We start from the raw sequence: 23,832 nt of genomic DNA on the forward strand, positions 1-23,832 counted from the left end.
GCGGCTTATTGACCACCATCTCCACACTAATAACCACATTGGGAACAATTTATTAGCCGATTTGTCTGATGGCCCTCCTAGGCTAGTTCTCCACTTCAGGATTATTTCCAAACTGTCTGTGTGGTAAAATGAGGTTTAGAATGAAATCATCTTACAAATTAATTTTTTGAAAGCCTGTTTATGTTGACATACACCAAAATGTTTGGCCCGTGATTAGCAGTCTGTCAGCTGAATTCAGAAAAGGGATAAAATACTAATTTCCTGTTTTTACAGTCAATATGTGTAAGACAGGAAATAGTTTTAAATTTTTACACCCCAACCAGAAACTTAGAAACTCACCAAAATTGAATATAGGTGGGATCCATAGCCTTTTCTTACTTTGTTACCAATTTATTCAACTATGGTTGGATGGCTTAAAAGAGGGACCTGATACTTAAGAGTGTGTATTGAACTCCTGGGTACATTTTCAGTTTCAGCTTTGGAAAACACACATGAATTTGGTTTTCAGTCATTTCTGCCCAGACATCAAAGTTACAAATAATTCAGTTCTCTAAGAGCTAGCATTTCAGTGCTATAAACTGGCTTCAGATAGATTCCCTCATCAGTCAACAACAGTGCTTGATTGAGATGCTTGTTGTTTCCATAGTTACATGTTTTTCCACAAATTAGATGCGAATGTCATTTTCATTGTGTGTGTTCTTCCTGCTTAAAATAGGAGACAACTTCATAGTATATCCAGAAAAAAATAAGTAAATGGATGGTCTAGTTCAGGTGAAAGTACCAGTTTTACACAATCACTAAAAAGGGAAGATCTAAGAATGTTGAGTTTTCGTTCAAAAGATTGGGGTTTTTTGCTGCTAGGAAACAAGGTGTCATGCCTTTGTCTTGTAGGGGGTGAGTGGTGCATTGACAGTGCTTATGAAGGATGCAATCAAGCCCAATCTCATGCAGACATTAGAGGTGAGCCGAGCGACTCCTGCCTTCCCAAATCGGTCTTCCGTGTGAGAGCAGAGTGGTTATAAAGCACACTTCTCTTGGGGAGTCAGAGAGTTCTCTACCTGCTCATCTCTTTCCTCTTGTTCTTTCTCACTGTTGTGATTGGGATGTTGCTGAAATATAAAAGAGGTGGCTTTGTATTTTTCTGCTGGGAAGTCTTTGTCTTTTGGAGTCCCAAAGACATGATCCCATTTGTGGTAGCTTTGCCCATGCCATCTTGATTTCCACAGGGCACTCCAGTATTTGTTCATGCCGGACCATTTGCCAACATCGCACATGGGAATTCCTCTATCATTGCAGACCGAATTGCCCTCAAGCTTGTTGGCCCTGAGGGGTTTGTGGGTGAGTATTTTTGCAAAATCTGTGAATAAACTGGTGTTTTTCTTTTAACATCAAGGGAGTTGGGATGGCCTTTTTACAGTTGCTTTTCTCCTCACTTACAGTGACTGAAGCAGGATTTGGAGCAGACATTGGGATGGAAAAGTTTTTTAACATCAAATGCCGGTATTCTGGTCTCCGCCCTCACGTTGTGGTGCTTGTGGCCACAGTCAGGGCTCTTAAGATGCACGGAGGTGGCCCCACGGTGAGGATCAAGAGTTCGAAGAATCTGATTCTCAGCAGTGTGTTGAAGGCTGAAAGGAAGTTGGGATGACTTGTCCCTCTTTCTTCATTAAGGTGCTCTTATCCTCATGATTAATAGGGTGCCGAGAGCAAGAGATGTTTCCACAGCTCTCATGCCAGCCACCTTATCACTCGTGGAAATTGGCTTCATCACCAGTCTTTCTGAGGGAACCTCTGATAATATCTAAACCAAGGACATGTGCTTGGCTAGACACACAGAAAACTCCTTTATGTTCAGACTGTTCTTTTTAAGTAAGTCCCATTTTCCCTCTAAAGAGTGACACGGGCAGCCAGCCAACCAAATGATTTAGCTGAGACAGAAGTCAGCCCCTTCTTGAAAGGCGCATACTGGGTGAGACTAGCCCAGCCTGGGAGGGAGGAAAAGGAGAAAGGTAGATATGACCTGGACTGCCTCCGAATAACAGAGAAACTAGGTCAGGGCTAGTTTATCTTCAACTCCAACCTGAAGTTTGTGTTTTCCTGAATTCCTACTGGTTAGAAATTGCACTTTTTATCCTATTATTGTAATATCTTTTCTTCAGTGCCTGCACATGAAGACATGGTGATAGTTTTCAGAAATTATTTGAAGAAGTAATAAATTCCTAGCCTTATTAAATTCCAGAAGCCAGTCTTGCAACATGAGAAATAAGACCTCCTTCACTTAAAATCAGTATTTCTTAGTGTAGCAATCAGGGGTTTTCCTAACATAGCAGTTCTCAAGCATTTTAGTCTCAGAACTTTTTTTTTTTTTAAAGATTTTATTTATTTATTTGAGAGAGAGAGAGAGACAACAAGAGAGGGAACACAAGCAGGGGGAGCGGGAGAGGGAGAAGCAGGCTTCCTGCTGAGCAGGGAGCCCGATGTGGGGCTCGATCCCAGGACCCTGGGACCATGACCTGAGCTGAAGGCAGATGCTTAACGATGGAGCCACCCAGGTGTTCCTAGTTTCAGAACTTCTTTACACTCTCAAAATTATTGAGGACCTGCAAGAACTTTTGTCTCGGTGGGTTATATCTATGATATTTACTATATTAGGAATTGAAGCTGAGTTACATAGCAACAAAAATTATATATATTTCTATATATATTTTAAGATTTTTTGTTTATTTGAGAGAGCGAGAGCGTGAACCAGGACAGAGCAGAGGGAGAGAGACAAGCAGACTCCCTGCTGAGCATAGAGCCGGACCCGGGGCTCAATCCCAGGACCCTGAGATAGTGACCCAAGCTGAAGTCAGACAGTCAACTGACTGAGCCACCCAGATGCCCCCAAAATTATATATATTTTTTTTTTAAATGAAAAGTTGTTAAATTTTCCCAAACAAAATGTAAGCATTGTACATTGTTCAGATCTCTTCAGAATCTGGCCTAGTTGAAGACCATTGGACTCTCACCTTCTGCATGTGATCACATGTCACATGTTCTTTGCAAAAGTCCATTGTACACTCCATGAGAGAATGAGAGTGGAAAGAACCATGATATCTTAGAATTATTGTGGAAATAGTCTTGACCTCATGGACCGCATGAAAGGATGAGGTCCCCAGACCGCACTATGAGAACCACTGCCATAACCCAACCCCAGCACACCTCTCCAGTCTAGCCCAGGAGTGCAGGATGGACTCCTCCTTTTTCCCCAGCATGTTTTCCCCTTGCACCATTGCACCTTCTTTCCTCCTGATCTCAGGGTCTGAAAAATAATGCCAGACACTTAACCTGGGCAGCACTGAGAGGAGAGCATCCCACACAGAGCTCTGTCCAGGAGCCAGCCCTGCTCTCTCGCTCCCTCGTGGAGCTGCATGTAAAGCCCAGAATGTGGCAGCTCAGGTCCCTGCTCCCTGCCCTGCCTCTCCGGGGCCCCTTTTGGAGTCGGGGCACTATCGTCCCCGAGGAATGGGAGCACACCAAGCTGAGAAGCTGAAGGCTTTAAGGCACTCTGCACTGCTCACAGTGGAGGCTCTGGAATTGGCACCTTCACCTCAATGCTCGTCTGTGTGGGTGCAGCAGGGGCCAAGCCACCAGGTGCCACCAGAACAGTGAGCTCACTGTTTATGTATTCTCACACCTTAAATATACTCTGATGGAGGGAGAAAATTCTGTGTTGGGTCCCTCTTGTTTGCATTGCTCGTGCTCCCTCATTCAGCTCCATGAAGGCGTGGGCTGGCTCCACAGAGCAGCTCAGGAACCCATCGTCACAGGGTTCATCACAGGGCTTGTCACAGACTCCATTGGCGGACATTTCAGGGTGGCGTTTGCAGGGCTGACCGCTGCCATTTTCCCAACACGCACCTTGCCTTCCACCCCCACTGCTGTGTTCTTTGCTCATTGAGGTTCTTGCCCCTGCCTAGAACATATCCCTTTCCCCATCACCTTCACAGATCTGTCCTCACCTCCTTCATTCAGGCCACAGAGGTCTCCCACTCTGCCCAGAGCAGTCATTTTTGTTGTGTGCAGTAGGGTTGGTCAGATACCCTCAATCCTTCAGGCATGAAACCTTATCCTGCTATGAACCACCCCTCCCCAGCTATGATGCAGCTTCTCGCCTTTCACACTTGGCAAGGCATCCTTTTAAGCTAAAATTGGATTGTAAGTAGAAAATACCTCTGACTTTGCTTCCTTTCCTTCCAGGTTACTGCTGGACTGCCACTCCCCAAGGCTTATGTAGAGGAGGTAACTTCAGTCATTTCTATTCACTTGTCCTAGAGGGCACCCCACCCTGAATCACCGTTTCTCAACCCAGTCCGTGTGGACGTGAGTGGGCGTGTGGCTGCTGGGGGCAAGGGTGCCAACAGGCCTGCAGTGTGCTGAAAAATTGCAGTGGATAAAGTTGGGAAGAAGTGCTTCATGGAACAGGCGCTCCACAGAGGCTGTTCCATGAAGCTGCTGCCCCAGACCAGTGGTTGGTTCTAGTCGGGGGGACATTTGGCAATGTCTAGAGACATTTGTGATTGTTTTGACTTCAGGTAGAGAGAGCTTCTGGCGCTGAGTAAAGGCCAGGGATGCTGCGAAACACCCCACAGCCCACAGGACGGCCCCCATGACAGACTCATTTGGCCCCAAATATCAGGAGTGCTGAGGTTAAGAAACCCTGCCCTAGACTAATTACATTTCCTTCCATTGTCGTCCCTGCATTGGCTGCTTCATTACCAAATGCCATCTGAGTGTGAAGCAAATAGGGACTTTTTTTTTTTGAAATGTCTTTCTTCTGTAGATTTAAATCCATGTTAAAGGACCAGTATACAGTCAGGATCCTGTTATTTTGCTAGGTAAGGTTTCCCTGAGCTGATTTGGTTGATAGCAAGCAAGGAGGAGCTCAAAGAAGAGCTGGGAGTTTGAATCTTTTCATATTTAGATCACTTCCTCTCAAACATCACTAGAGCGTGTTTGGGGTGGTTATGCGAGAGACAGACCTTCACATGAGATGGTGAGGTCAGCTGCCGCCACTGTTCATTCCATTTTTCAGCCTTTTTGGGGAGACTTTTAAATTGTCAGGCAATATAGCGCACTGTACAAGCCCTAAATGAAGTATTTCAGAAGCAGCTAGAAAAGAATTGTTGGTGTCTTGAGTCTGCCTGTCTTCTGAGTTATGATTTGCCTTTTATGGTCATTTGTCTGATTCACGCGTAGGAGGGGAATTCACAGTTCTGGCCCTCCTGCCACCCCACAGCCTTTCCTGTGTCTAATTAGAGTGACTGCCCCTAACTGGCCCAGCTGGTGTCTTCATTTAAGAAATTCTCCTTTTTAAAAACTGTTCTCAATCAGTCTTACATATTAATTGGGTTTCATGTGACTAGAGGTAAAGAATTAGCAGGGCTCTTTAGAATATCAGTTAAATCCCAATTTTAGTTTTCAACTATTAAAGGGAAAAAGGCATAAGTTGTGTTTATAATCTCAGTTGTTTTCTACCTTTATCTTATTACCCCCTTTTCCTGCTGCTTTATTGAATCCACAGATCAAGGGCTGTTACTTCTGGGGTTTGCTTATGATCCAGTGTATTTATTTTTATATAAGACTATTATATTTTTATCTTAAAAAGAGTTAATGTATTTTTAAGCTTATAATAGTAACATCCTTTTTGTAAAGAAAAAAGTTAGACAATGTAAGGATATAATACATGATTTGAGTCCCCTGAACAGTTCGGTAGATATTTTTCAACATTTAAAATATTTCATGAATATATACATGTTTTTTTGTATTTATCCAAAAATGGAGTTAAGTTGTCCATAGTTTTGCAACATTGGTACACTTCAGTACATCCTTGATAGGTTCCACGTTAATACAGATTATTTCACTTTTCGTAACGCCTGCATGATGCATATTTATTGAGTGTATATGTCATAATTCACTGGCCCCATCCCCCGTTGAGGGAGGTTTGTGTTTGCAGTTTTCCAAGGCTGTGAGCAACGCTGCCATTAACATTTAACATATTTAAAGGTATGTTTCCTTTATCACTTTCCTTTAAATGTCTCAGTATTTGGTTCTTAAACATGGCATTTCTCTTGTTTTCTTTGTCCCCACTGAAGGGTCATGGTTGAGTTCCTTAGAACCTTTGAAAGCACCACTGATCACTGCGTATTTTCCAACAGCACTTTGGCAGCTGTGTCATGCACACCAGGCACTGTGCTAGGCGCGGTCTTCGGGCGGAAGGGTCCGAGTGCCGCTGAGTAGAGTCAGTTTATACCCTCGTACCATATGAGTACATAAAATCTGCCAAACACAAGGTTGTCAGTATAATTTACTTAAGAGCAGCTAATCCCCTGCAGACAGCAAATATGCCATTAAGATGTGATGTGATGACAGCAGCCATACCAGCCCTCGTGCCTTCAGTTCAGCCGGGAAGCTAGCCTGGCCCCACTGCAGTGCGGCTCCAGCGCGACAGGCTGTTTCAGGGTCAGGGCTCCACAGCGCTCCCTCGCCACCGCGTGAGAAACGCATGCGCAGACCTGCCATGGGCAGGTTCTGACAGTGAGGGACACGTTCCCTTTTAAGAAGAACCTGCTGCTGACCTCGTGGACCCTTCCCTGTTGTTCTGACAGAACCTGGAGCTGGTTGAAAAAGGCTTCAGTAACTTAAGGAAACAAATTGAAAATGCCAGAATGTTTGGAGTCCCAGTGGTAGTGGCCGTGAACGCATTCAAGTAAGTACAAAGAGTAGGAGTCGGGTGGGAGGCGGGGGAGGACTGTGAAAAAGAGCCAGAAACCATCTCCCGGAGCTAACTGTGTAGCACCGCGGTTAGCTTTATTTTGTTCTTCGGTTACTGGTATTGGTTATTAAGCCTCTGCTGTGGCAGCCCCTGACAAGAGCCTCTGGGGCGAGAGGGACCACAGATGCCTCCGCAAACCCGTCACTTCTTCCACTGAGGGCCCAGGGTCAGATGTGGCTCCCACGGGCCCCCTTCTGCACTGGAGGACACACAGACCTGAAGTAAAATGTTCTTTTTTGCTCTCTAGAGGCCTTTTATGCTGACAGGAGGTCACAGCCCTACGGAGTTCCCTTATTTCAGTAGGTCTAGTGGGATGGTATCTTGACAAAGAGTCAAACATGTTGAGCCAGAAATGTTCATGAAAGAGAGAACTTGTGTAGGTTGTTGAGGTATTGCAGTGCTAGTTTTGGTCTTGTTATAATGACCAAACCGTAGCAGAATGGGAGACAAAAGTTTTTTAAAAGCTAGTCTTTATTGATTCCTGTGATGTGCCTAGAATGTTCAAGTATTTTGCATGTATTGGTCATCTAAGCCTCATGACATCCCAGGGAAGTAAGTGCTACGGTTATTCCCATTTTACCACGTGGAAACCAAAGCACATAAGGATTAAATAACTGGCCAAGGGTCACCCAGATAGTAAGTTGTGGAGCCAGCAGTCAAACCCAGTCAGTATTACTTGGTTTGTCTCCATTCATCAATGACTAATTCACTAGAGTTCTCATGGCCAACACAAGACAGTGTCCTCTGCGAACATCCTCATTGCTTTAACACGAATTGCTGCCTTTCCAGGACAGATTCAGAGGCCGAGCTGGACCTTGTCAGCCGCCTTGCCAAAGATCATGGGGCTTTTGATGCAGTGAAATGCACGCACTGGGCAGAAGGGGGCAAGGGTGCCTTAGCCCTGGCTCAGGCCGTCCAGAGAGCAGCTCAGGCACCCAGCAGCTTCCAGCTCCTTTATGACCTCAAGGTGAGTTATTCTCTGTACGGAAAAAAAACAAAACAAAACAAAACACGATGAGGTTTCTGTGTGGCTACCTCTCTTTAGAACCTGTATTTAGCATCTTCAGCCCTGTGGGTTGGATTCCCACGTAGGTGAGTTACACCACCACAGCCAGGGCTATCAACCCCAGACAGCTGTCTTACCAACACACGTTGCTACTTACAGAGTGGCAGGTCCCCACGAGAACGCTCTGGGAGGTTGGCTTCCGGCCTCACTTTTGAAAAGACTCACAGTACATTCCCTTTGCTGGCAGGAGAAAGGGTTAAATGTAGGACCAGGAGTGTAAATCACTTACAGCCTTGAACCTGAGGTACCAGCCATGTTATGGCAAATTGGCAAGGGGCTAGCTACACCAAGCTCAGAAGTTTTCTGACCACTTCCCAGTGACAGGGGAAAACCTCATGCTCCTCAGCTCACTTACTGGTTCGGGGTTGCTTCAAGTGCAGAGAAGCTCTCGGGTGCAAAGCCAGAGCACCCCAGCAGGGCTTAGCATTCTTTCCATCACTGAGTAACTCTAAGAAGCACTGCTTATTCTGGGCTCTAGTAAAGTGAGTTTGGAGAGAGGTTGTTCTTACCGTAGGGTTGTATTCTGTTTTCAGTTCTCTGCCCATGCATTTCAGGATGTTGTTGGGCATTAAGTAAATATGCCCCCACAACAACTGGAAACTTCATTAGGAACACGGGACAGGTGTGGTATGTAATTGTGCTTAAATTTTCCAGGCTGATTCTTGGCTTGGTTTCCAAAAGATAAGCATAGACTTTCAAAATCAGCCATAAAAAGGTAGAAGGAGGAAACCCCAGTATTCTTGAATTAACGTTCTCTTGTTTCTGTTTGCCCTTTGCAGATAAAATACACTGACATTTCGTTAACATTGTCCTATTGACGGTGACATTTTCTTATTGAGCTTTAGTTTTATAGACTGGTTTGAATATCTCTTCAACAAATCATATTTTTAGGAAATGCCATAAACACAAATCTCCCAAATGCAATGAAAGCATTTATAGGTGCGCTAAGTCCCGCCCATGGTGCCTAAGTTAGGAACCCCAGTCCTGGAAGGCCAGCAGGAGGCCCCAAGGAAGTGGCGTCATGAGGACTTGATCTCTCACTTCTACTTGGAACTCTGCTCCGTTCTGACAAACAGGAGGCTGCCACTGTCTGTCTTGTTTAGCGTCTGTTGGTCTTCAGTCACCCCTCAACGGAAGGACTTTGGCTTCAGAAGTTCTGAACGTGCCTTGGCATTTCTGAAGCCCCAGAGATAAGACGCACATGAAAGCAATCTCTGTTGCATCTTTATAAAACCATAGCTGAATAGACACTCTATTTTTGTCCATTATCCAAAGCCTCTTCCTAAATTATCACTGTTTAGCTCAGAAGGGATTTTTATCTTTATAGATTGTTGCTCCTTTCAGAAAACAGCATTCTCCCCATATGTCCTCTTGGCCTTACTTGCTGGGGAGCTTAGAGGCAGATATGTTGCCTGGTTTCAGTATTTTGCTCGTCCAAGTAGCTTTCCTTCCCATTTCCCTTAGGCAGGCTCTCCTTATGCTGTTTGCTCTGCATCCTAGCGCCCCCTCCGAGCAGCACCATGGGGTGGAGACTCTCACTGGGCGGGACACTCCTCGCCTCTGTGCACTGTTTGCTTTGTAGCCTTCCACAGCACTCCCAGTGCTTGGTGATCACAGAAGTCACTGGGTTGGGTTTTTTTATTATGTAGATGATTTGTTTTTTATACTATTTCTAAGCAATGGCAATCCGCAATTTGTTGTGTTAAAAATAACATCTGCCTCTCCTATACAAACAGGAGGTTATTGGGTGGATGTTGGTTGTCTTCTTTCATCAGTAGTATCCCAGGTCTGGTTTCCTATCAGTCTGATCTCCACCATTGGAACATTTCTTTGTATTTATGAGGAAATAATTCTTGGGTGGTCAGTAGTATTGTTGATGATGTACCTAAGGACGTCCTAAATACGCACACACACCCATACACATACACACACACACACACACACAATAACTTTACCTCTATGAGACAATTTCTACTTAGAATATCTGGAGCTTGGTATTTTTTTTTTATTATGTTATATTAATCACCATACATTACATCATTAGTTTTTGATGTAGTGCTCCATGATTCATTTTTTGCGTATAACACCCAGTGCTCCACACAGAACATGCCCTCTTTAAAACCCATCCCTAGGCCAACCCATCCCCCCACCCCCCTCCCCGCTAGAACCCTCAGTTTGTTTTTCAGAGTCCATAGTCTCTCATGGTTCGTCTCCCCCTTTGATTCCCCCCCTTCATTTTCCCCTTCCTACTATCTTCTTTTTTTTTTTTTAACATATAATGTATTAATTGTTTCAGAGGTACAGGTCTGTGATTCAACAGTCTTACACAATTTACAGCACTCACCATAGCACATACCCTCCCCAGTGTCTATCACCCAGCCACCCCATCCCTCCCACCCCCCACCACTCCAGCAACACTCAGTTTGTTTCCTGAGATTAAGAATTCCTCATATCAGTGAGGTCATATGATACATGTCTTTCTCTGATTGACTTATTTCGCTCAGCGTAACACCCTCCAGTTCCATCCACGTCATTGCAAATGGCAAGATCTCATTCCTTTTGATGGCTGCATAATATTCCATTGTATATATATACACACCACATTTTCTTTATCCACTCATCTGTCAATGGACATCTGGCTCTTTCCATAGTTTGGCTATTGTGGACATTGCTGATATAAACATCGGGGTGCACATACCCCTTCATATCACTACATTTGTATCTTTGGGGTAAATACCCAGTAGTGCAATTGCTGTGTCATATGGTAGCTCTATTTTCAACTGTTTGAGGAACTTCCATACTGTTTTCCAGAGTGGTTGCACCAGCTTGCATTCCCACCAACAGTGTAGGAGGGCCCCCCTTTCTCTGCATCCCCGCCAACATCTGTCGTTTCCTGACTTGTTAATTTTAGCCATTCTGATGGGTGTGAGGTGGTATCTCATTGAGGTTTTGATTTGGATTTCCCTGATGCCGAGCGATGTTGAGCACTTTTTCATGTGTCTGTTGGCCATTTGGATGTCTTCTTTGGAAAAATGTCTGTTCATGTCTTCTGCCCATTTCTTGATTGGAACATTTGTTCTTTGGGTGTTGAGTTTGATAAGTTCTTTATAGATTTTGGATACTAGCCCTTTATCTGATATGTCATTTGCAAATATCTTCTCCCATTCTGTCGGTTGTCTCTTGGTTTTGTGGACTGTTTCTTTTGCTGTGCAAAAGCTTTTTATCTTGATGAAGTCCCAATAGTTCATTTTTGCCCTTGCTTCCCTTGCCTTTGGCGATGTTTCTAGGAAGAAGTTGCTGCGGCTGGGGTCAAAAAGGTTGCTGCCTGTGTTCTTTAGGATTTTGATGGATTCCTTTCTCACATTTAGATCTTTCAACCATTTTGAGTCTATTTTTGTGTGTGGTGTAAGGAAACGGTCCAGTTTCATTCTTCTGCATGTGGCTGTCCAGTTTTCCCAACACCATTTGTTGAAGAGACTCTTTTTTCCATTTGACATTCTTTCCTGATTTGTCAAAGATTAGTTGACCATAGAGTTGAGGGTCCATTTCTGGGCTCTTTATTCTGTTCCATTGATCTGTGTGTCTGTCTTTGTGCCAGGACCATACTGTCTTTTTTTTTTTTTAATTTTATTTATTTTTGAGAGAGAGAGAATGAGAGGGGAGAGGGTCAGAGGGAGAAGCAGACTCCCCGCTGAGCAGGGAGACTGACGTAGGACTCGATCCCGGGACTCCAGGATCATGACCCGAGCCGAAGGCAGTCGCTCAACCGACTGAGCCACCCAGGTGTCCAGTACCATACATCTTGATGATGACAGCTTTGTGATGGAGCTTGAAGTCTGGAATTGTGATGCCACCAGCTTTGGTTTTCTTTTTCAACATTCCTCTGGCTATTCGGGGTCTTCTCTGGTTCCATACAAATTTTAGGATTATTTGTTCCATTTCTTTAAAAAAATTTGATGGTATTTTGATAGGGATTGCATTAAATATGTAGATTGCTCTAGGTAGCATTGACATCTTCACAATATTTGTTCTTCAAATCCATGAGCATGGAACGTTTTTCCATTTTTTTGTCTTCCTCAATTTTTTCTGAGTACAGATTCTTTGCCTCTTTGGTTAGATTTATTCCTAGGTATCTTATGGTTTTGGGTGCAATTGTAAATGGGATCAACTCCTTAATTTCTCTTTCTTCTGTCTTGTTGGTGTATAGGAATGCCACTGATTTCTGTGCATTGATTTTATATTGTGCCACTTTACTGAATTCCTGTATGAGTTCTAACAGTTTTGGGGTGGAGTCTTTTGGGTTTTCCACATAAAGTATCATATCATCTGCAAAGAGTGAGAGTTTGACTTCTTTGCCGAGTCAGATGCTTTTTATTTCTTTTTGTTGTCTGATTACTGTGGCTAGGACTTCTAATACTATGTTGAATAGCAGTGGTTTTAGTGGACATCCCTGCCGTGTTCCTGACCTTAGGGGGAAAGCTTTCAGTTTTTCCCCGTTGAGAATGATATTCACTCTGGGTTTGTCATTGATGGCTTTTATGATATTGAGGTATGTACCCTCTATCCCTATACTCTGAAGAGTTTTAATCAAGAAGGGATGCTGTATTTTGTCAAATGCTTTTTCTGCATCTGTTGAGAGGATCATATGGTTCTTGTTCTTCTTTTATTAATGTATTGTATCACATTGATTGATTTGCGGATGTTGAACCAACCTTGCAGCCCAGGAATAAATCCCACTTGGTCGTGATGAATAATCCTTTGAATGTACTGTTGGATCCTACTGACTAGTATTTTGGTGAGAATTTTTGCATCCATGTTCATCAGGGTTATTGGTCTGTAATTCTCCTTTTTGATGGGGTCTTTGGTTTTGGGATCGAGGTAATGGTGGCCTCATAAAATGAGTTTGGAAGTTTTCCTTCCATTTCTAGTTTATGGAACAGTTTCAGAAGAATAGGTATTAATTCTTCTTTAAATGTTTGGTAGAATTCCCCTGGGAAGCCATCTCGCCCTGGGCTCTTGTTTGTTGGGAGATTTTTGATGACTGCTTCAATTTCCTTAGTGGTTATAGGTCTGTTCAGGTTTTCTATTACTTTCTGGTTCAGTTTTGGTAGTTGATACATCTCTGGGAATGCATCCATTTCTTCCAGATTATCTAATTTGCTGGCATGTAGTTGCTCATAATATGTTCTTATAATTGTTTGTGTTTCTTTGGTGTTGGTTGTGATCTCTCCTCTTTCATTCATGATTTTATTTATTTGGGTCGTTTCTCTTTTCTTTTTGATAAGTCTGGCCAGGGGTTTATCCATCTTATTAATTCTTTCAAAGAACCAGCTCCTAATTTCGTTGATCTGTTCTACTGTTCTTTTGGTTTCTATTTCATTGATTTCTGCTCTGATCTTTATTATTTCTCTTCTCCTGCTGGGTTTAGGTTTTATTTGCTGTTCTTTCTCCAGCTCCTTTAGGTGTAGGGTTAGGTTGTGTATTTGAGACCTTTTTGTTTCTTGAGAAAGGCTTGTATTGCTATATACTTTCCTCTCAGGACTGCCTTTGCTGTATCCCAAAGATTTTGAACAGTTGTGTTTTCATTTTCATTGGTTTCCATGAATTTTTTTAATTCTTCTTTAATTTCCTGGTTGACCCATTCATTCTTTAGTAGAATGCTCTTTAGCCTCCATGTATTTGAGTTCTTTCCGACTTTCCTCTTGTGATTGAGTTCTAGTTTCAATGCATTGTGGTCTGAAAATATGCAGGGAATGATCCCAGTCTTTTGGTGCCAGTTGAGACCTGATTTGTGACCTAGGATGTTATCTATTCTGGAGAATGTTCCATGGGCACTAGAGAAGAATGTGTATTCCATTGCTTTGGGATGGAATGTTCTGAATATATCTGTGAAGTCCATTTGGTCCAACTTGTCATTTAAAGTCTTTATTTCCTTGCTGATCTTTTGCTTAGATGATCTGTCCATTTCAGTGAGGGGGTGTTAAAGTCCCCTACTCTTGTTGTATTGTTGTCAATGTATTTCTTTGCTTTTGTTATTAATTGGCTTATATAATTGGCTGCTCCCATGTTAGGGGCATAGATATTTATAATTGTTAGATCTTCTTGTTGGAGAGACCCTTTAAGTAGGATATAGTGTCCTTCCTCATCTCTTACTATAGTCTTTGTTTTAAAATCTAATTTGTCTGATATAAGGATTGCCACCCCAGCTTTCTTTTGGTGTCCATTAGCATGGTAAATGGTTTTCCACCCCCTCACTTTCAATCTGGGGGTGTCTTTGGGTCTAAAATGAGTCTCTTGCAGACAGCATATTGATGGGTCTTGTTTTTTTATCCAGTCTGATACCCTGTGTCTTTTGATTGGGGCATTTGGCCCATTTACATTCAGGGTAACCTTTGAAAGATATGAATTTAGTGCCATTGTATTGCTTGTAAGGTGACTGTTACTGTATAGTGTCTGTGTTCCTTTCTGGTCTATGTTACTTTTAGGCTCTCTCTTTGCTTAGAGGACCCCCTCAATATTTCTTGTAGGGCTGGTTTCGTATTTGCAAATTCCTTTAGTTTTTGTTTGTCCTGGAAGTGTTTTATCTCTCCTTCTATTTTCAATGACAGCCTAGCTGGATATAGTATTTTTGGTTGCATATTTTTCTCATTTAGTGCTCTGAAGATATCATGCCAGTCCTTTCTGGCCTGCCAGGTGTCTGTGGATAGGTCTGTTGCCAATCTAATGTTTCTACCATTGTCGGTTACAGATCTCTTGTCCCGAGCTGCTTTCAGGATTTTCTCTTTGTCTCTGAGACTCGTAAGTTTTACTATTAGATGTCGGGGTGTTGACCTATTTTTATTGATTTTGAGAGGGGTTCCCTGTGCCTCCTGGATTTTGATGCCTGTTTCCTTCCCCAAATTAGGGAACTTCTCTGCTATAATTTGTTCCAATATGCTTTCTGCCCCTCTCTCTCTTTCTTCTTCTTCTGGGATCCCAATTATTCTAATATTGTTTCGTCTTACAGTATCACTTATCTCTCGAATTCTGCCCTCGTGATCCAGTAGTTATTTATCTTTCTTTTTCTCAGCTTCTTTATTTTCCATCATTTGGTCTTCTATATCACTAATTCTCTCTTCTGCCTCATTTATCCTAGCAGTTAGAGCCTCCATTTTTTATTGCACCTCCTTAATAGCCTTTTGGATTTTGACTTGGTTAGATTTTAGTTATTTTATTTCTCCCGAAAGGGTTTGGTTTCTCTAATATCTTCCATGCTTTTTTCAAGCCCAGCTAGTATCTTTATAATCATCATTCTGAACTCTAGTTCCGAGATCTTACTAATGTCCGTATTGATTAGGTCCCTGGCAGTTGGTACTGCCTCTTGTTCCTTTTTTGAGGTGATTTTTTTCGTCTTGTCATTTTGTCCAGAGGAGAATAGATGAATGAGAGAACAAAATGCTAACAGCGTAACAATGACCCCCCAAAAATATACAGTAAACCAATCATTAGAGACCTGAAACTGGGGGAAAAGAAAGAGAAAGAAAGAAAAAAGATTTAAAAAAAAAAGAATATGATCAAATATGATCAGGCTGGTGCATAGGTCAGTGCCACACAGTAGAGTTTGGGTGTATTTTGGTCTGTTAGAAGAAACTGCCTCCCAAAATTTTAAAGAAAAGCTTATATATGTACAAAAATAAGGATGAATACAATGAAGGGATAGAATATGACTGTAAAGATGAAAATTATAAAAGATTTTATAAAAGGAGTTGATAAGTTGGTTGAAAAAAGAAAGAAGAGAAATTAAAAAAAAAAGGAGAGAATGTGATCATGCAGGAGACTAGAACAAAGCCATACACTAGAGATTTAGGGTATATTTTGGTCTGTTAGAAGAAACTGTATCCCAAAATTTTAAAGAGAGAACAACTTATCTATATACCAAAAATAAGGTTAACTACAATGAAGGGATAAAATATGACTCTGGGATTGATAAGATGTTGGTTGAAAAAGGGAAAAAGGAAAATAAAAAAAAAAGAAAAAGAAAATTAAAAAAATGACCTTTGAAAGACTAAAGAATCATCGTAAAAAAGCCATGAATTCTATGTGCAGTATGCCCCTAGCGCTGGAGCTCTGCCGTTCTCATTGATCGGTAAACTTGGTCTGTTGCCGTGGTTCCAAATGTCTTTGCCGGAGGCGGAATTGCCCCGCCCTTGTCGGGTTCGGGGTAAGTAATCTGCTCGGGTTTGCTCTCGGGAGCTTTTGTTCCCTGCAAGCTTTCCGGATAGCTTTGGAGGACGATAGTGAAAATGGCAGCCTCCCAATCTCTGCCCTGGAGGAGCCGAGAACTCGGGGCCCCGCTCTTCAGTGCGCCCCCAGAGAAAAGCAGTCAATCACTCCTGTCTCCCCGTTCTCCAGCCGCACTCCGTGTTCACCTGGCCTGTGACCGAGCATTTCTCTCTGGCACCCGACGCCATGTGGAGTCTGCAAACCCAGCAGATCCCTGCGTTGCCCTCACAAGCCGCTCCTCCCGGGGAAGGGAGGGGAGTCTCCCGGATCTGCCGCTTGTTGGGTCCCTGCTGGAGGAGCAGTGTCCCGACTGTGCTGCGGATCACGGTTTATGGCCACCCCGAGCTGAGAGCCCGCGCCTCGGCTCCGTATCTGCAGCCGGCTTCCCCACTCCGATACCCGGGAGCTCTGCTGCACTCAGGCACCCCCGGTCTTTCTGTGACCCCGAGGGTCCTGAGACCACACTGTCCCAATGAGGGTTCACCCCCCGCTTATCCATTGGAGCGACGTCCCTCAGCGAAGCAGACTCTAAAAGTTCCAATTTTGTGCTCCGCGGCTCTATCACTTGCCAGAAGTGGCCGACAGAGGCCCCCTCCCCCGCCATCTATCTTCCCGAGTATCGCCTCGGATTCACTTCTCCGCACGTCCTACCTTCCGGAAAGTGGTCACTTTTCTGTTCAGAGAGTTGCTGCTATTCTTTTCTTCGATCTTCTGTTGAGTTCCTAGGTGTTCAGAGTGGTTTGATCCCTATCCAGCTGAATTCCTGGGACCAGACGAAATTTAAGTCTCTTACTCCTCCGCCATCTTGCTCCGCCCCCAATCTGGAGCTTGGTATTAAAAGAAAATGTTTCTAATCTAAATATACCTCAAACTATCTGCGTATCTATTTGTGTATGTAGGGATGCCTGGGTGGCTCAGTCGGTTAAGCCTCTGCCTTCGGCTCAGGTCATGATCCCGGGGTCCTGGGATTGAGCCCCTCAGCCTGCTTCCCCTGCTTGTGTGCGCGTGCTTTCTCTCTCTGACAAATAAAATCTTTAAAAATGCGTGTGTGTGTGTGTGTGTGTGTGTGTGTGTGTGTGTGTGTGTGTGTAAAAGCATCTTCTCACCCTCTTCGGAACTCTGACCTGTAATGTGGCCCTGTCCCAGTTCAGCATCATGTGCACCCAGTCATGGATACCCCTTCTTTCTGCTGTGTATTAGCTCCCGATTGAGGATAAAATCAGGATCATTGCGCAGAAGATCTATGGGGCTGATGACATTGAACTGCTTCCTGAAGCTCAACACAAAGCTGAAGTCTACACAAAACAGGTAGATATTTGGTTGTTCTGTCACTTCTTTACAGAGCAGCCTGGGAGCAGAGCTCCCGAGTTCTCCCAGCCCTGCGGGGTGCCCACTGCCTCGCTTTTCTGGATGTTAGCCCTCTCCCCTCTGAACACTGTGTTTGGATGAGGTGGTCCAGGCCATTATCTGCCCAGGGGTGGTATATGAATATGTGGAAAAGCCATGAAAAATAGGGAGTGTCTTCCTCAAATATTAAGAGCCTGCTTTCAGTTGTCTTCTCGTGTCTGCTCCAAGCTACCATCTTTAATTGGTTATGTAGATGAAAATACAATACTCACTTTTGGAATATGGTTGTGGGTACTTGCCTCTCTCACCCAACAGAGATTCTTTTTTTTTTTTGGATCTCTAATAACGAAGCTCGGGGTCAGTGAGGTCCAGGTGGGTATAAAGGGAATTGGATGTTTTAAATAAATGGAAGAATCGGTATCATCACAGTGCCCAGGTGTGCTTTGTTGCACTGTCAGCTTTTCATTGGTCCTGCTTCTTCCCTTCTCTCCTCAGGGCTTTGGGCACCTGCCCATCTGCATGGCCAAAACACACTTGTCCTTGTCTCATAACCCAGAGCAAAAAGGTGTGCCCACAGGCTTTGTCCTGCCCATCCGTGACATCCGCGCCAGCGTCGGGGCTGGTTTTCTGTACCCCTTGGTAGGGACGGTAAGTGAGTGCTACAGGCGGGAAGAGGGCTGGTTTATCAGGGCTTCGCATCTGAGATCGGCCACCAAAGCCGCCGGGCAAACCCTAGCAGAGCAGAGCTTGCTGAGCAGCAAGCTGGCGTCAGGCCCGTTAGGACTAGTCCTCCGGCTGTGGACCATCCGGGTGTTGGTTCAAGGATGAAGCCATGACTGCTTGTCACAAATAACAGTTCTGCTTCCCAGGGGCAGTATGACCTTGACTGAATCTGGGACAGGCCTCATCGATCATCTGCGATAGTGCTAACATATAATCACAACTGACATTCACTGGACGCCTTTCACAGATGAACTCAGTCCTGCCAAGCATCCTTTGAAGTAGAGACAGAGGCTCTCCCTGTCCTGGGTCTTCTTGACAGGCCTGGAGCTTAGGCCTGAAACTCACTGGGAAATCATTGTTTCTGAATAAAGAAAATGCCCTTAAAATGCAAATGAATCCTGTAGATGTGAAAAGTGAGGTCGCCTATTTCCACTTCAAGGTGCATTCATTATCAGATGCTTCTTCATCTTAGGAATCGTATGCATATGGAAAGAGGAGCTGACCGTCCCAGGTTAACAGCTTCCCTGTGCCTGGCTTACCCCCTTTGACACCCCCTTTGATCTGCCCGGTGTCCTACACCTGCAGCTTGTCCTTACCTGCAGTACAAGACTGACCTGTCAAACAGCCAATTCACCATGAAAAAGAATCCAATAGATCTCCTAATGGAGCTACGTCCCTCTTTCGGGATTGTAAGAAAGTGGTAGGAAGTGGTATTATAGAGTCAAAAATATGTAACGTGAAAGCCACATACAGTTTTCACTGCTGGTTCTGGCCTTGGGCAAGTTATTAACGGTGTGTGCCCTGCTCCCCTCAGCTCTCAGCATGGGGCAATATCATCATGGAACAACAGTGGCCAGACAAGTGCCAGTGTTTCCAGGGGTTGGGGGGGTGGGAATCCTCTTTGGGAAAGAGTAAAAATACTGAAAATCTGAATCACTGTTTTGGGAACCATCTTTAGAGTTTTCTACACCATGCACATCTGTGTCTGTGTCAGTGGGCACACGCTCAGTATCTTTAACGTCATCTTCAGGCTTCTCTGCTAGGTCTCAGGAACAGTCCCTTCCTTTTCCCCCTTCTTGTTCCCACACCCAGCAGTTGCTTACAGAGTTCACGAATAGAGACTAATATCAGATCCCTGTAGAATGTTCTGGTTATACTTAAGTTGTAGAAGTTGAGCTTAAATTCTCCTGTCTGGATCTGATTGGGAACTTGTATGTATTAGTTTTACAGGACACTGTTAAGGTGAAAGTGTACTGAGCTTTTACTTACAAGCCTTATGGATCTGCAGCTAAGTAGATATTTGTCAAAGCCCAGTCTTGAGAAAAGAAGTTAAGTACAAATGTAATCTATGGCATTACAAGCTCAGTTTTAGAAGGCCAAACTGGACCAGTCAGAATAGTGGTTATAAAGCTATCTAGACTTTGTACAGAAATGTCTTGTCCCAAGTTAAAGGACGCTAATTTCTAATGTCTTCCTGAAGCAAAATAATACAGGCATTGATGCAAGACTCATTAAAACAAAATTAAAAAGCAAACAAGCCCTGTACCTCCTTTTGGTCTTGTGAGAGGGGAGGAGGTGACTCCTCAGCCTCCCAGCCCCTCTCCTAGACCATGAAGGTGGAAGGACCTCCTCCTACTTCTTGTTACAACTGTCAGTGTGGAAGACGGCCGTGAAGCCTGGCATTTGGCGTGCTGAAGGACACGAGGGTTTCTCTTTGGGTCATAACAGGATCAATGACTTGGTTTTCAGTGTGTAACAAGAAGAGTACCAGTTTATTTACAATTGTGAAATAATATTCTGTTTTTGTGCCTCAAGCTTTTTATCTGAAGGGAAGGTGGAAACAAAGATCACTTTTATTTTTTATGCTATTTCACATCTCCTAGATGAGCACAATGCCTGGACTGCCCACACGGCCCTGTTTCTATGATATTGATTTGGACCCTGAAACTGAACAGGTGAATGGGTTGTTCTAAAACAGGTGAGTTGTTACTGGTAAGAGTTTTGCTTTTTTCCTTTGAGGTACATTTATGAACTATGGGATTCCAGCAAAAGCTCTGAAAATGCAAATTCGAATGCTTTCAAAACTTTTCTTTCCAAACATCATTGAGGGGAGAGTTGGCAGTAACCAATGAAGGAAATATTCCAGTTTTGGAAGAAGAGCATGGCTTGTCACGGAGCAGTATAGGGGAAAAAGCTGCCGTCTAGTGAACTCTGGAGGGACTGCCACGGAGGCTGGGCTAAGGGTCTGTGTACTTTGAGTAGATAGCAGGCAGGAGTTGAGTAAATGTCCCTGAAAGTAGAAAAGAAAAGGAAGCAGGACCAGTCCAGGAATACTTGGGATCTTAAGGGAAAGGTCCCCAAGTACTCATCACAATGAACAAGCCTTCCCTAGACACATCCAGTTGAAATTTCAAAAACATTAAAAATGTAATCCTAAAAAGTCTTCTCTAGAAAAGAAAAAAATGGCTTGTCTATGAGGAAACGGGAATTAGAGTGAACACCTGTCTTCTTGTCAGAGTAAGGGGCTTTTTGACAGTGGAGAAACCTCGAGCTGACTTTGCACCTGCACTTAACACCCACCAGATCTATCCAGAGGCTTTCAGACACGTGCAGGTTTGCCGCCCCACCTCCCTTCCTAGGAAGGTATTTAGAAGTGTCCTCCGGCAAGATGGGGAATCAACCAAGAAAAAGGAAGATATGGTTTTCAGGAAACCGAATCCTGATCTGGGCAGTCATGAAGGAGAATCCTGACAGCTGCAAGGGACCTAGAGTGACAAGTCTAGGAGGGAGGAATTGAGAACCGCTAGAAAAGACAAGGGTATCAAAGGGCAGTAATGCAAAACTGAAGCTCTCACATTGTTTACCAAAGTAAAGGTCCAGGTGGAAGCAAACTAGTCCTCTTCTGAGCAACCATAGGATGGCTGCTTACAGGGAAGAGACTGTGTGCTTGCTGCCCGGGAACACCGTTCTTCCTTTAGGAGGGCTTCTGGGACGCTGGGAGTGTCCTTCTGGCTCAGGCCTGGCCTGGCCTCGGACAGTCTTCACATAGCCAGGATGCAAGGGCCGCGTGTTGTTTTCAGGCCTGCAGGCCAGCCCGACAGCGGTGGTCATGGAAAGGTTGGAAACAGTGGCTTTGGCAGCGCCAGAGGGGAGTGCTGTGGCGGGGCAGGGGAGAGGCGAGGTTTCAGCTCTTCGAGGAACATTTACTTTTCTTTTCTTTTTCCTTCTCCTTCTAGATTGCCCCTCTTCAAGAAGCTGCTCCAAATACTTGGCCGGCGTCCATTCAGGCTGACTGAAGTGTGGGGGAGTCGAGAGAAGTCAGCCCCGGCCTTGAAGATCTTAGGCAGTCAAGGGCAGGCCTTTCCCCAGTAGCCTTCCTTTGGTCTTAATTCCCACCATCGTGTATAAATTAACATAAATCATGCACAAGTCTGCTTACTTTACTGAAGTTGCACAGAATAAAAGGAAATGATTTTGCGATCTGGATGTTTAAATAGAAATTCTAGCATTCACAGACGGTGCTGCAGTATCTCTGCCATCCTGTGAGAGCCCATTTTGCTGGCAGAGCCCAGGGCCGGAGACGCAAGTTCCAAGACCTACTTTATGACACTGTCGTGTTTAAAGGGGTAAATGGCGCATGCTTGCAGATTTCTGGGAGGACACATCATCAGGAAACCTGATAGGGTTGAGGGGGAAGTAGGGTACAGAGAATGTGCCTTTTTATCATACACCTTTCTATATTATTCCTTTTTTTTTTTTCAACCTGGGAAAGGATTGCTCATATAGGTTTTGCCCTGAACTTCCTTGGAATGTCCATTTCTGTCACATCCTTAGCACCATTCATTTTTAAGTTCTCAGGAAAGATGGTCATAAAGCACTGACTATAGGCGAACCCTATCTGCTCTGTTGGTTTAGCAAATATTTATTGAGCTGTGCTTGGGCTCCACCCCTCCCTCTGGAATGTTTTTCTCCCCCTGAAATGTTTTCCCTTTACTCCTTGTTCTGTAGCTTCTGTCTCAGTTCCCCCTTGTCTTCGTGCACTGGATCCTTCTAGAAGATGTTGCGTCCCCACTGATGCCAGTGTAAAGACTGCTGGCATTGGCAGAGCAGTATTTTCCCTGGTGTCCTTGGTTTTATTATCTTTAATTCCCTAGGTTCACATCAGTGTTGTAGCACAGTTCTGCCATCCAGAGAAGTGGTGGCAGTGCTTTGGGGGCATATTGCCAAGGAGTCATGCGCGCAGAGCCCCAGCTTCACCATGCTTTGTATGGCGCCTGGCACATTGTACACAATGATGTCGTCAGTTCCTGTTCCAAAGCATCATGCGGGTCCAGTCTGCTCAGAGTTCACTGTTTTTGATGATTTTTTTTTTAAATGTCCTTTAAGACCTCATCTGGAATGGGACTTGCTGGGAATTCATTTTGTAAATAAGGGAAGAAAGCAGTATATTTTCAGACATAATGACTTAAAGATCATCTTAAAGGATTGAGGCTTCCTCATATCCCCAAAAGCCATGTGGGTTTACATCCTTAAGATTGATAGGAATATTGGGGCGCCTGGGTGGCTCAGTCGTTGAGCGTCTGCCTTCGGCTCAGGTCATGATCCTGGGGTCCTGGGATCAAGCCCCGCATTGGGCTCCTTGCTCAGTGGGAAGCCTGCTTCTCCCTCTTCCACTCCCCCTGCTTGTGTTCCCTCTCTCGCTATGTCTCTCTCTGTCAAATAAATAAAATCTTTAAGAAAAAAAAAGATTGATAGGAATAGTGAACACAATTGGCGGGAGAGGGTGAGTGGAGTTTTATAAGCCAAAGATGATAAAGCCCTAATAAGGAATGCAAATTGTTTTTACCAGATATTGCTTGGAATGAATGGACTATCACTAGTGCAAGAATTTTCCTAAGTAGGAGTAAAATATGTCTTCAGTAAAAATTCAAATGGTACAAGTTCCTTTTTCCACCTGGCAGTATATCTTGAAGATCTTACTACATCAGCAGTTGGAGATTCACCTTGTTTGTTAGGGCTGTGTAGTATTTAAACAGTCCTCTGTCGGTGGACACTTACCATTGTTTCATGGGTTTTGCTATTACAAATGAGAGCATGGAATATTCTCTTATGTATCTGCAATTTGTGTAGAAGCATCTGTTGGATAAATTGTTAGCAGTGGAATTGCTCAAAAGTGACCTTTAGCTTCAAAATGAGAGCTGGCCTTTGGCTAGAAACGTGTAGAGATAAATTATAGAAGAACGAATTTGTAAATTAGGTTTATATCTCCATTTTACAGAAAGGCAAACTTCAAAATTGCACTGCTGTTGCCTACCAGATGAACCTGTTAAAGTCCTCTGACTCTAAAGCCTCTCTCTTTACCAGCATTTGGTCTATCAGAGCTGTTCCTAGAAGCCAGCCCCTGCCAGGCAGCACAGAAATGGACTTCCTGTTTGTGACAGGCAGAAAGCTGTGCCCATTTCACTTCCTTCCAGAAGGAAAGGATGATAAAAGGTGGCAGAAGCAGAGGGAAGAGATGAGGTTAAGAACGCTGCTGAGCAATTATTGATAGCATGGGTTTTATGGAATTGATTCTTCAGTGTGTGATTAAGAAGTGTGATAAAGAGGGGTGCCTGGCTGG

The 23,832-nt window shown here is 44.0% G+C and overlaps 1 protein-coding gene across 3 annotated transcripts in view; it reads left to right on the forward strand.

Annotated features, from left to right (window-relative positions):
* MTHFD1 (methylenetetrahydrofolate dehydrogenase, cyclohydrolase and formyltetrahydrofolate synthetase 1) overlaps positions 1–21,692 on the forward strand; it is a 61,365-nt gene extending 39,673 nt beyond the window's left edge. For all 3 annotated transcript variants that reach the window (XM_025869895.2, XM_073895344.1, XM_025869896.2), the window contains 10 exons: positions 892–960; positions 1,227–1,338; positions 1,440–1,579; positions 4,240–4,281; positions 6,648–6,748; positions 7,604–7,781; positions 17,343–17,450; positions 17,985–18,137; positions 20,096–20,190; positions 21,449–21,692. In XM_025869895.2, coding sequence (XP_025725680.1) covers positions 892–960; positions 1,227–1,338; positions 1,440–1,579; positions 4,240–4,281; positions 6,648–6,748; positions 7,604–7,781; positions 17,343–17,450; positions 17,985–18,137; positions 20,096–20,185 — 993 coding nt within the window. In that variant the 3' untranslated portion in view covers positions 20,186–20,190; positions 21,449–21,692. The remainder of the gene's footprint in view (positions 1–891; positions 961–1,226; positions 1,339–1,439; positions 1,580–4,239; positions 4,282–6,647; positions 6,749–7,603; positions 7,782–17,342; positions 17,451–17,984; positions 18,138–20,095; positions 20,191–21,448) is intronic.
* The last annotated feature ends 2,140 nt before the right edge of the window (positions 21,693–23,832 follow it).

Source organism: Callorhinus ursinus, unplaced genomic scaffold, assembly GCF_003265705.2.
Source record: "Callorhinus ursinus isolate GAN/ISIS: 27379988/994484 unplaced genomic scaffold, GSC_fseal_2.0 scaffold8, whole genome shotgun sequence".
NCBI classification, from domain to species: domain Eukaryota; kingdom Metazoa; phylum Chordata; class Mammalia; order Carnivora; family Otariidae; genus Callorhinus; species Callorhinus ursinus.